Consider the following 13,244-nt stretch of genomic DNA (forward strand, 5'->3'; position numbering starts at 1 on the left):
CTAAGATCCTTGACTGTGGCTGCCTGAACCTAGCCTAGGTAGACCCCGCCATCTGACAACAGAGAATGTAGCTTGACTCCAAGTGCAGTTGAATTTACCTAAGAGGGGGATAGGTGCTATGAAATAGTACAGCATTGTTGCTTTCAGAATTCGGAAATTAAATATCATAGCCTCTATACACTAAACTACACACAACTTACTCTTGCTAATATGGACATATACAGTAAAATATAGAGAGCGATGCAATATATCGCCTAGCCGGTTTCCCTGCAGGCTTGCAGTTGTAAAAAACTAAGGAGGAACAGTGATTCACTTAGAGTGAGTGAAGTAGCCCATGTTAAGTTCTAAGCTGGTCATAAAGCAATTCATTTGTAATTTCACCCCCACCCCAAGGCCAAAACCCTACATGTGACAAACCCCCTACTTGCAGCCAACCCCATGTTGTGCACAGCCTTTGGCCGGTGGTAGATTAGCCACAGAGCCTGGTCCTGGGAACCCAATGCCTTTTTTTTTTTTTTCCAGAGGAGAGGCCCTCCCCGAGATGTGTAAGGCCCAGGGGGACACTTATCCCCCAGGGCTACTAATTACAACTAAGGAGATCCCATTCCTGTGGCCTGTTGCATTTTTTAGGGAGGGCGTCTTGTGGCCCCCCCCCCCTCTACAGGCTGATTTTGGCCCCAGGGGCCCCATCCCCCGGTGCCTGGCAACATATTTGAGGAGAAGGATGGGGGCAGGCAGCTGCCTCCCTAGTTTCATTTCGACCCCAGGGACCCCATCCCCATGGACCTGGCCAAGCATGCAAAGGTTGAGGAGGGTGACGGTCCCCTCCCTGGGGCGTTTTCGGCCTAGGGGGTCCCCAACCCCTGGTGCCCAGCCAACAAAGGTTGGGTCCCCTGGTGACCACCGAAGACACCCACAACACTATCATTAGTGGGCTATGGTGTTTGCTCCCGCTTGGTGGGAAATTTGAGATTGCTCCTGCCAAGCGAGAGCCAACATGGGTGTCCCTGCCTGCACCAGTATGGGCAGGGAAACTGGTATGTCCAGTGTGTGGCCACCTAGGGACACAGCCTGATCCAGCCCTGGGAGAGGGGGGTCACCAGGGTCCTTACAAGTTTAGTAAAGGGGGGGGGTCACGTAGCCTCCCCTTTGCATATGTGGCTGGGAGGGAGGCCTGCACAGTCCCTCCCTTTACATGTTTATTCAGACCCCAGGGAATGGGGTTCTCCGGGCCAAAATCAGCCTGGAGAGAGGGGCCACCTACAGCACTTCCCTGAAAATATAAATATTTTTAACCCGCTGATCCTGGCCCACTTTTTTGTTTTGTTTTTAATTTTGCGGATCCTCTGTGAATTTGTGGCAAAATTAAAAAGAAAAAACAAAACATTTTTGGACCAAGGTGGGGTCCCTCTGTGACCCCACCACCAGGCCTAGGGGATCAGGGTATTCCTACCCTGCCCCTTGTGTCTTCTTTTGCATTTCTTTTAGGAGTCTGGACCGAATCTTAAGATGGCTGCCACCACTTCCTTGTTGAATTGATGGCAGCCAGTCAGATCTCACTTTAACGTCTCTTGGATCTGAAGACCCTCTGCGTCTCTAGATATACATAATTTTTTTCTCTAATTACTCCAAAACGACTGAACAGATTTACATCAAATTACAAAAAGCACTCCTTCAGGACCAAGATCTAGCTTTTTGCCAAATTTGGTGTAATTTCGTTTAGCATTTCGGGCTGTAGTTGTATCTAAATTCTCTATCGAAAATGGCATGTGGATTACGCATTTTGGGATGCCTCCTTTTGCTTGGCCACCGCTAGACAAATCCCCTTGAAACTTTCCATACAACAGCTGAAGTGACTAGCGCAGTAGTTTTGAAAAATCTTTGAAGATTCTTCAAATGGCACCAAATTTATTAGGAAAACAAAAAATGCTTTTCCTCTGGAAACTAGGTCCTAACTATAAATACCTACTGGCAGTCGTCAGGAGGTATTTAATCTTTCTCTCTGTGTGTCTCTCTCTCTCTCTCTCTCTCTCTCTCTCTCTCTCTCTCTCTGTCTCTCTCTCTTTCTCTCTTATATATATATATATATATATATATATATATATATATATATATATATATAAAATGTATAGGCTTCTATCATCTTGGAAAGGTACATTAAAATAAATTGGTTGCCTCGTAATGGCATTCGGCATGTGTGGTGATGTCTGCTGTGATATCTCTAAACTGGGGCTGTGGCATACGTGTACATGTGTGATGACTCATGTCGCTTATAAAAAAAAAATGGTGTTTTTTTTTTTCCCCTCATGTTTGCTCATGCTGAAGAGTATCAGCAAAATGTATTGGTGTACACAAGAGAAAACAAGCACTTACAAAGCCTGTAGCTCTCGACTCATTTTCCAAAGCGTGACTGATTGACCTTGTCAATCCTTGCTTAGTTATGGTTGATTGTAACAAGTCTGGGTCTGCAGAGTAACCTGAGGGTCTTTTTATCTATGAATATTTAAAATAATATTTTGTTTCTTGTAAAATAAGAATTGTTTCTGTAAATGTAGGAGTTCTACTACTTTTAAATGCAATACAACCATCCATAAATGCATGATGCTGTGGAGATAATTGGACTTGAGTTATTTTAGTCAAATATGCCAAGAGGGATCCAAAGCTATACATTAACAAGTCCAAATAAATCATGAAAATGAATTCAATCATTTTTAAGGAATAGCCATCACTTTTTAGGTCTTAAATAGTGATTGCAGATTTATAGTCCATTACGATTTACTTTGGGTGATGCCACAGATAATCTTTTTTTCCCTTCATTGCAAGGAGGGCAGTGGATATACTCTTTTTGGACAGGAAGTAGGCTTTAGTGAGTTGAGCTTGACGGGAAGGAGAAAGTAGAGTCCAGGATCACCCCTAGGTTCCAGTCATTTTCTTCAAATGTTCCTATTGGAAACAACTCCTTAATCAATTCACCAGTGACGCTCTTCTGTCGAGATCATTCAATGTGATGCAGGTGGTCCGAGCTGTGAGGTTGGTTGAGGCGGTCCCCTGATTCATCCCTACTTGATGTGGCTGTGAGTGTCATTCAAAGATATCTGGAAATGAAACTTGCGAGTTTCATTGGTAATGGTATTAGCAAAGGGAGTGCTTATACATATTAAAATGTAGCAGAAAAGACTTGGTATAGTGCAGTTGATGTTTTCATTTTGAATTGTCGTGGCTTTTGAGTCCTCTTAGTTAAGAAATTCTCTAGTTTATATCGATCATTTATATTAAATACTTATACGTTTCTGATCTGATTAATTCTGATATGAGTGTTATGGATTGTAGTCCAGCCAACAGATTCGGAACAGAACCAATTTTATTACATTGTCTAACCCACATAACATATTATCTACTAAATCCTGCTGGTACTACCAGGTTTAACCCGGAAGGAAGGTGAGTTAAATGCTAATTGCTGAAGAGTGCTTTGGTCTGCCAATCTCAAGTTTGAATTGCAGCACTGTATTCCATCCTCTTGAAATCTGTAAAATGAGTAAGGTAATAGTAAACCCTGCGGTTACAATGCTTATTAAGGTCAGAATTACGGTGAAAAGCACTGTATTCAACTGGTTTGTGGTGGTGGTGGTGGTGGCGGCGGTGGTGGTAGTAGTAGTAGTAGTAGTAGTAGTAGTAGTATTATTATTAGTTATTCAGTATAGAGTTAAGTTTTAGCTTAATGTTTTTGAACACCATTCCAGTATGTGCCATATATTGGATTGGTTTGATAATAGTTCGCAGGTGGCCAAGTCTTTTATGTGGGTCAGCTATTTTATTAATCACCAGATTCATCAAAATTTGTTGAAGGTATATTGAGACCCCTTGCACAGTTATTTAGAATTTGAACACTTTGGTTGCAGGTGTGACCAGGATAGGATGATTTGTATATTGATTATTATTTTGTTGTTTCTCTTCGGGAAGTATGTAACTTAGCTTTTATGGCAGTTTATTCATTTTTAGAATCAGTTCTGTTTTCTTTGCATTATATAAAGATCATAACATAATCTTGCCTACATTCCAATGGACGGCGGGTTGAAACAAAGTATGTCACGACCTACTCGTAGTCTGTCTGTGGCCCACTGGAAGTGTGGCGAGGTTCTTGTTCTTGTAGGTCCTGCCTTGGCCCAAATAGGGGCGACCCTTTCTGGTAGCCATGGTGCTGCTGTCTGAGGGAACGCCAAAGGCAGTCCGTGCCCTCCAGAAGGAGTCCCCAAGGGAAAAAAAAACAAAAGTAACTCCTGAAACAAAAGGTAAAAATAAATCAGAACAAAAAGGCAAAAATGACCAGGAAAAAGCTGGAACAGGATCAGAAAATCATTATCTGATGCAGAAGACCAGGAGCGAAGATCACCACCCAAAGGAAGTGTTGCAGCGCAAAGAGAAGAGGAATCACACACCTTATATACCAAAAGAACAGGAAGTGACCGACAGGAAGTTAGTCACCATATTGGATTAGGATCATATCATAGAATTCTATAGAAAAAGCACTTTATAAAATAAGGTTCCAAAGCATGCAGGGAAAAGGAAGGCATGCTGGGAAGGAGAAAGGAATCTTGGGTAGGAAAGAAAGGCATAAATTAGGAAGAAAACGAGGAAGACAGAAAAGAAGGAAAAAGAAACAGAAGGTAACTGGGGAAGAAAAAGGAGAGTGGGGAGAGGCATGAACTAATGGGGGCGTGCTGCGCCAATGCAGAAGCGAGGCCCCATGCCCAATTTGGGGCCTCGACAAAGATAGGAAAGGATAGAGGCATGGCGCGTCTTACTGCCGCGCGCTGCATCCTGAGCCGAACATTCGGCTGCGCCGTATGCCACTGCGTGACAAAGTAACGTAAAAAGATCAACTTCTCCCTCCCCTTGACGATCCCCCCTCCTGCACCGCCTCCCCCCCCTCCCCACACACACTCGCCTCTGGATAATGATCAACTCTTTGGCCTTTGTTTTGCTTCTATGTATGGTGGGGACCACCTATCTTGTACTTGTCCTTAGGTGCTGTTGTTGAACTGCTTACCCCTCTTCTGTTAGATGGAGAACTTTAAGGTTGGCATGTAGTTTCAGGCAAGGTTCCCAGCATTTTTCAAAATCATTCCCTTTTTGTTCCTTAGTGGTGGAGATATTTTCTATTCTATGAGCTCCCAAATCTTGTGTTGCCACTGGATATGATGGGGTGCTCTATCAGCGGCCCAAGCCCCCAATATCACTTGTTTGGCCCCACACAATAGCACAGCAATCAGCTTTCCCCTAGGAGATCGCACAGGTTATGAGTCTTTCAACAACTCCAAGAATGATATAGGCAGGAAGTCTCAAGATTGTGCGGTTGAACATTCGCCTATAGATATTGTAAAGTAATTGTGTGTAATATTACATTGTCTAACTTAAACAGTTTTACATCTTTACATACGCCTTCTTGCAATGAGCCGCAGGTAATGCGAAACTCCTCTAATTAGGAGTTTCATGTATACAAATATTTTCTCATTACTGTACCACTAACCTGAGCATGTAAGACTTATTTTCCGCTAAACCCAATGTGATGAAAGGCAACAACAATTTTAAAAAGAAACATGTTATTGTATATTCTCAAAATTACTACAGTCCGATTTATTTGGGCTCTATTATATTACTTTTTTCTAAGCAAATTGGAAAAATGTCTTGGGATTTTTCGCTAAAGATACCCTTTAAAAAGCATTGTGGGAGAATGGAAATTATTCAGTACTAGATTAGTGTAGTTTTTGCACCTTAACCGCACTTAAATATCTTGCATTCGCCAGGTGTAATTGTTTATTTCCATTTTAGAACCATTTTTACAAAAGCCGAGAGATACACTTACGTGGATCCGGATTATGCTTACACTGAAGAGGAGGAGGCACAGAGGCAAGCCCATAAAGAGAAATACGCCGAATACCTCCGCAGTTTAAGGGAAGAGAGACTACAAGAAGAAGCCGCGAGGTAAGAGATGGGCATTACCTCGCATTGAAGGTTTTTGTAGCTAAATTGAGCTTGGATCGTTTTTGTGCCAAAATGTTATGATCTGTCAAATCATGCGTAGGTGATTAGAAATGCTGAAAGTTTATGGTTTCGCCATGTCATGGAACTGACTTGTCACAACTCGGTAGTAGAACTTCTTTGGTAGTACTACTTATTTTACTAGACTTGAAAGCTTCCTTCAACTTAGAATTGAGTGCCTTGAGGAAATGAGAGGCCTTGAGAGAAGTCAATTCCTGCATTCTTTGTTTAAAAAAAAAAGATATATATATAGCTATTCCCCTGGAGGTAGCCCCCCGCACACCGAATGATACATTTAGAAGTTTCTCTCATGCTGCACTATCAAGCTGATGATTCCAGAGTATCCAACAATCCTAAAATGAAGACAGGAGGGCAGTTGACTAAATAGGCTTTAGAGATAATTTCTCACTGAAGGAGACCAGTTCACATTGCCTTGCATTTGGGAAACTGGTCCAATCCAAGGAGCTGACTATTCTGTGCCGATAGATTTGGAATAATGAGCTCAGAGCACTGGGACACTGCCTATATTACACATAAACATATGATAGTTATATCTGGGGATTGTTCCCTGGCAGTCATTGATAAAAGTTTTTTGAATGACCCGCTTTACCATTTTAGAGTGTAAATGAGGCACTCTCATCTCGCAAGAACCCCGAAAAGTTTAGGTGCACTTTTAGCTTGTGCAAATCTTGTATTTTGCCTACTGCTCAAACATTGCCAATAACGGACCAGTTCACCAAAGCAAACCAAGCCTGCTCTCTGAAGCAACCTGTGAGATGCATACTATTGCAGTCTATTGCACTTTTGTAAAATAGTAATTTAGGTTTTCACATATAGCACACTCGATGAATGACACTAGGTCACTGGGCTTCAGTGCTAATGAGCCATGACAAATGGAGATGGCAAACAGAACACCCCCTCCTCCACCTCCCCCTTAGCAGTACAAGCCACCAAGCAGCACCCCAACCAAAGACTAAGCACTGAAAGCGTGGCTGGAAATAACCCTTTGAAAGAGGCCTCTCACTGGTCAGTGCTATCCTCTTCCGCTTCTGTAATTCTCCTGCCGAAACTAACCACCTATAGTTTCCTTTCTGTGTTGCAGTAGCAGTTTCCGATTAAATGGGCAGCAGAATTAAAGTAGAAAGGGGTATGCTGACCCTAAACGCAGAACAGCAGTCACAACTCAGTGAAAATGTTTATAATCTAAGGAATTCAAGCCCGCAAGTGCCCTTCCATTTAGATGGGGCTTGGTAAACAACAGGGCAGAATATGTTCATCACAATTTGAAGGTGTTTTTAATGTCTGGATTCAAAAATGTAAATTTTGGAAGGGCAGGTATGGAGCGAAAGTGGATCATAGGAAAATTAAATGAAGTAAAAAAGACATTCCTGGAGCACATTTGGGAGAGGCCCAAGACACCCACTGCTTTCACAAACTGGAGATCAGCACATGCACCTGTGTAGGCTTGGCTTCTCACATCCGGGCCCACACTGCATCTGTACTAGGTAGGTTCATGCCTGCGGTCCCATCTTTTCTAAGGGGGGCCCTTGTCTTTGTCTTCTCCTATTCTGCCTTCTCTGCTGGTCTCCTAAAGTGACCTCACTGGATGCAATAGCCAGCTCACCTGAAAGTCTGGAGTCCCTATTAAGTAATTTGCAAGCACAATTTATTAAACCATGCCTTCAAGACATTAAGAGTAAGTGAAAGATGTCCTTCTTCCTCCTTTTTCCATCTCTCTCTTCTCATCTGTGAGCTGTCTCAGAGCATTGAAAGGATCTTCACAAAGTGTAGAGTCTACTAAGAATCTATAAGAGCTAGCCTGCCTTCAATTAGAAGAGACTTGCAATTAGATATTAGGTCCACTTTTGACCTGGTAAAATTACTGCTCAGAAGGTTAAAGTGGAAATGCCAGCTCTCGGAATATCTCATGTGAAAATAGCAACTTCTGCATGATATTCTAGTGTTTCACTTGGCAGAGAGATTGGTCACCTACTTATAGATTCCCTAGAAAGTGCGGAAACGTAAGATACGTGGGTTTTCAGGTTTTCCGTTTTTTTGCCTGTTTTCCAGAAGTTGACAGTCTTTCTCCAATGAAAACTACAACAGAAGTAGTGATTATCCCATAAATTACTTATGTGCTTACACGCAGAATTAGGACCACAAGTGAACGGCCCCACATTCCATATGGCCAGAATCCAATAATTTAGGACCATGTCTGATGTTAAGAAATACAACAAAATTTGAGTAACTTTCATTTGTTAAAAAAAAATCTTCACACTTCCCTTTAATCTTAAGTAAGCAAACATATTTGCACTGGAATTTGATCAGTAAATGAATGTAATTCTTCAGAACTATAAACCTACACTTTGTCTGGTTAGGCAATGAAGTAAAAACATTAAACTAAGTCATTTTTGCAACTCCTTATGCCATAGAGTGCACCACCTGCCATGGCATTGCAAGGATTTTGTCTTGCTCTAACAAGCACAACATTTTTTTTAACTACCTCAACAGCCACATTCCTGACATTTTTTTTTTTTTTTATAGTTCATCACTGTTCTCTCATTTTTATTTAGTGTTGTGAAGAATGAAAAGCAGTATTGTTTTCCCAAAGGTCACCAATATTTAGGGACAAGGCAACATGCTTTGTGTTTTCACATACAAACTTTGGGGCTATTCCTATTTGTTTGCTGTGTGCAGCAAGCTGTTCGTGGCTTACAGAACTCTGCTATGGAAGCTCAATTAGCCAATACCATCCCACATACCATTACATGTCTGACCATCACTCATAATGGACATCCAACAAACTCTACATAGAACATTAGTTTGCTGTCAGATCCCTTAGTCGTCACCCAAAGCCTACAGCTAATTCACACTCGCATTTCACAAGCCACATGACAGTTAGCACATAAGCACATTGGCTAGGCATGTGGTCAAAGCCAACAAACATTTTGAAAAAGCATTTTATTAGAGACAAAACACGGTGCAATACACAATGTTCACCGTGAACACAGTGGAGCAAGACTAAGCAGGGAAAAGAGAGGTAAGAAAACTGCATCCCTGCTGAAGCAGTCACCAACCCCAAAAATTGCAGAGCACACCTGTTAGTGAGCGGGCTTTGAGGAATTGGAAGTGCACATTCTAGTTCACACAGACATAAACCCACAGATTCATATTGCACCAGAGACCCAGCTTGAGGCTCTGTGTCTCCTTTTGTTCTCCACATAGTTCCAGCTAGAACATTGATCTGTAGACACAGGGTCTTCCCTCTCTAAGCAAAGCTCAGCATGGCTGGTTGCCAGATTAATCTCTCCTCATGATTCTCAAGAAGTCACCACAAACTGTGCGACTCTCCTGACTCTTTGGTTTGGTACCCCAGCTTAAATCTCTGAAATCACAATCCTTTCCTTCTGTCATTCCCAGAAACTTCAAAATCTTTAAAGTGCCCTTGACAGGTCCTAAAGCCTCTCTGCTTTAGCTGGACCAAACTATTGACCATATGGTCTTACAGTCCTAAAATACATGCTATCAGAACCTGAGAAAAATAGCTTGCAATTAACTTTCCACATTCACAGAGACCTCAATGACACCTGTCTATCATCCCCAGTCTAGTCTGAAAGGCTTCAAGCATGGCTTCCAATAACGTTACCCTGGCATAAATGCTGTGGACTGCAGCTCCTTGATAGCAGCCTTGAGAAAGGACTCTCGATGTGTAAGCACTGATTTATCAGTCCCCTGAATGACTGTCACTTGCCCAGAGGCAAAGAAGCAATCTCTCTCTCCTCCTCTCCCTTTCTCTCTCCCTACCTCTCCCTACCTCTCCTTCCTCTTGGCCCCTACTAGATATCCAAATTATATAAAACTCCCAAAAAATCCAGTGCAGTGTTGTCACACTAAAGGTCTCACCTCAGTTGGGCACAGAACACCAGCCAGCAGCCCAGGACTAAGCACTTAGTAAAGTCAAAAGTGCTCGGCAGGTCTGCCTCCCTATCCTCCGCTCCTAATGTACATCTATGGGGATTGAGTAGTCTTCTACTGCAAGAACCCACCTCTGCGCTTCCTTTTGTATTTTCTCAGCCTCTCCTATGCAACTCGCACCTGGCAGGAGAAAGGCTGGTTGTTTGGCAGACTGGGACACTATTGGGGTAATGCAGACTTCCCACAGCCTCAGATAAATGTCTCTCAGTACCAGAGCACCATGGCTCCCACCACTCTGACCAAAGCAGGTGGTATACCATTTTAAACTAGGGTTGAACAACGGAGATATTGCTTTTCTACTCTGTGGCTGACTGCAAACTGCTCTCCATGACATGACATCTATGACAGCACCTTAACTTTCTCCAACATTGACCGCATGGTAGACCACCGCCACAATCTCGGAATCTGCCAGGCAAGCTGGAAAGGGGCGGAGCCTGGATCAAGTCTTCTATGGTGGCAGTAGCTTTGGAGCTCGACCCACTGCGCTTACCAACAAACCTTAAACATATCTTATCATCACAAAACATCAAATATTCTCATCTTGCATTTCATTACTGCAAATCACAAACACCAGAATAGTCTGCGATGGAATTCTCAAAACCAGGGAGAGGTAAAAACAAACCGGATTAGTGTTGCCAGGCCTTATCAATGAAATAATGTGCAACATAGAGTTGGGTGCAAGTGAACATGATGTATTGTAACCTAGTATGTATTTTTGTCTGTTTTTGCTTATGTGGAACTCCACACGCAGCCGGGATCTTTCATCAATAAGCATGGCTTATTAACTGGATGTCAATTTTTGGCTTTCTTTCACAGGGAGTTTGAAGAAGTGAACAATCCAGTGGACATTGGTCTTAAGCCAGCATCAGGCCTCCGACCACCTAAGATCTCAGTTGAGGATATTTACAAAGAGCAAGTGAAACCTAAACCACCTCCTTCACAGAAGGGACGTTTGCTGACTATGCGAGAGCTGGAGGAGTTCAAAGCTGCAGCAAGCAAAGTAGGTAACTCGTTTTACCTCCAGTGTTTGCTCAGCTATATGTCAGACACTTTGTTACCCTATCAGACCTTTTAAAAAATGTGTTTCATCTAATAGACAAAGAAAAATATGTATGCATGTGATTGAGTCAACTACTCCAATTAATTAAATTGTGTTTTACTATGTATTGTATGCAAAAACTTATTTTTAAATCTCTTACCTTAGTTTTTACTTTCCTGCAAAATCTAAATAAATAATTTTATTGTAGCCTATCATATTGAAATGCATTTATATAGTGCCTACTACCCCTTAGAAGACATTTGAAATGCTTTACTGCGAGTAGCATACTACCCCTCATCCAAAGTCAGTGTTCAGTCCAGTATTGTTATTTGTATAACGCACAACCGGGCCTGGAGAATATCCTGACGCTGGTTGTTGGGATTAGTTTTATGTTCACAAAGAAACCATTCCATGCATGTGAACCAGGTTTTTTGTGGTACATTAATGTCTTGGGTGTGATCATGAGAGGGGGTTTTGTGATTAGCAAATGGTTGATGGATTGAATAGATATTGGTTGGTTACAGGGACATAGTTTCAAAGAAAGAGATTAAGACAGGCATGTGGATGTACACAGGAGGCATGCAGAACGTATAAGAGAAGGAGAGGAGCATTCAAAATAAATACGTGAGGGACAAAAGGAAAATTTATGTCAACGCCAATTTAGCATGTAGAGTGTAGGAAAATAGCGAGTGGAGATTTTTTGCGATAGCATACAATTTGTGGATGCAAATCTGTAGGAAAAACATTTTTTAAATTGCAATCCATAGGAGTGTAGCTTTTACCATTCTTTCTAGAGATGCTTTAACTTTCGAAGAGGTGACAAGTACTTGCCTCCCCCAAAAAGCAACTGCAGGGGTTAATGAGACCCCTTTATAAGTGAGCGCCAAATAGTGCAACAATTACGCACATTTCAGTACCCTTAATTACCATTTGAGAGCACGACTGAGAAAGCTCTTGTGCACTCACCCCACTGTAGCTGCGAACAAAATAATTGCAAACCCAGAAAGGACACCTGTGTGTAGTCCCTACTGCAGTACATTCAATCCTAGTACATTCAATATTATGAAGTATTGTTAAAGTTCATCCATGATGATAAATAGCCTCTGTGCCTCGGTCCAATTCTGGATCTCCCTCCCATTGTCCGTTATGGGCAGAGTTGCTCTCTGCAAGATGATTCTCCTCCCGAGATGCCTGTACATGTTACACAACTCTTTCTGTTTAATGCCATCACCTCTTTTTCGTCAACTTGATAAGTTGCTTCTGCCCAAAGTGTGGTGAAGCTAGATCTGGTTGATGGAGGACTGGGCCTGCCCAATTTGTACTTATACTATGCGGCATGCTGGCTGCAATATGCAGCCATGTGGTGTGACGACGGCTCTAACTGGGAGAAAGAACTGTTGGATGGCTCTGTTTGTCTGTCACGATTACCGTGCTTGTTGGTGAGTGGATCTCAGTTGCCATTGGGGATCCCCTTCCCTATTGCGTAGGTGTCGCGGGTCTGGGAGCACGTCATTGTGAAGGTATTGCGTAAAGCGCCATATGTGCATTTGCTTTGGCTGTGGTGGCTGCGCCCCTTCGCCAGTGCTCCAGCAACACTAGACTTCGGGAAGTGGCGGGATGGCAGTTGATACTGCTGGTGATCTGTACCAAAATAATGTGTTTATTACTTGGCAAGAAGCGCAGTCCCTTTTTGGAATTGACCAAGGTAAATTTTTACAATATGCTAGCCTCTCGCAGACGGCACGTAAGATTTGGACCTCTTTTCCTACTGAACCGACTGAATCCTGCCTTGCAGCGACTCTCGTTGACCCTGGTGGTGTTCGTGGTCTCATTTCCCGGCTCTACAGGGCTCTCAAACAAGACAGTCAGATAAGCTTAACGGGAGCCAGAGTCAGTTGGGATGCTGATCTGGATGGTCCACTTACAGATAGTGAATGGTCTAGAACTTGTTCCTTGGTGCGGGAGGCCACTAGTAATGCAAGATTTAAACTGACACTTTTATTATATTCACCGGGCTTACTTGACACCACACCGCCTACATAGAATATTTCCAACACGCCCAGACAGGTGTGCTTGCTGTGGTGGGGCTTCGGCTGATTTTGACCATATGACATGGGTATGCAGTGTGATTCAACCTCTTTGCGTCCAAATAGTGCGGACGCTGAGAGAAGTGTCAACGATTAATGTAGAG

The 13,244-nt window shown here is 42.7% G+C and overlaps 1 protein-coding gene across 1 annotated transcript in view; it reads left to right on the forward strand.

Annotated features, from left to right (window-relative positions):
• Window positions 1–13,244, forward strand: part of CFAP47 (cilia and flagella associated protein 47) — a 2,216,809-nt gene that overhangs the window by 160,761 nt on the left and 2,042,804 nt on the right. The window contains exons 11-12 of the mRNA XM_069204610.1: window positions 5,830–5,982; window positions 10,831–11,014. Coding sequence (XP_069060711.1) covers window positions 5,830–5,982; window positions 10,831–11,014 — 337 coding nt within the window. The remainder of the gene's footprint in view (window positions 1–5,829; window positions 5,983–10,830; window positions 11,015–13,244) is intronic.

Source organism: Pleurodeles waltl, chromosome 8 (assembly GCF_031143425.1).
Source record: "Pleurodeles waltl isolate 20211129_DDA chromosome 8, aPleWal1.hap1.20221129, whole genome shotgun sequence".
NCBI classification, from domain to species: Eukaryota; Metazoa; Chordata; class Amphibia; order Caudata; family Salamandridae; genus Pleurodeles; species Pleurodeles waltl.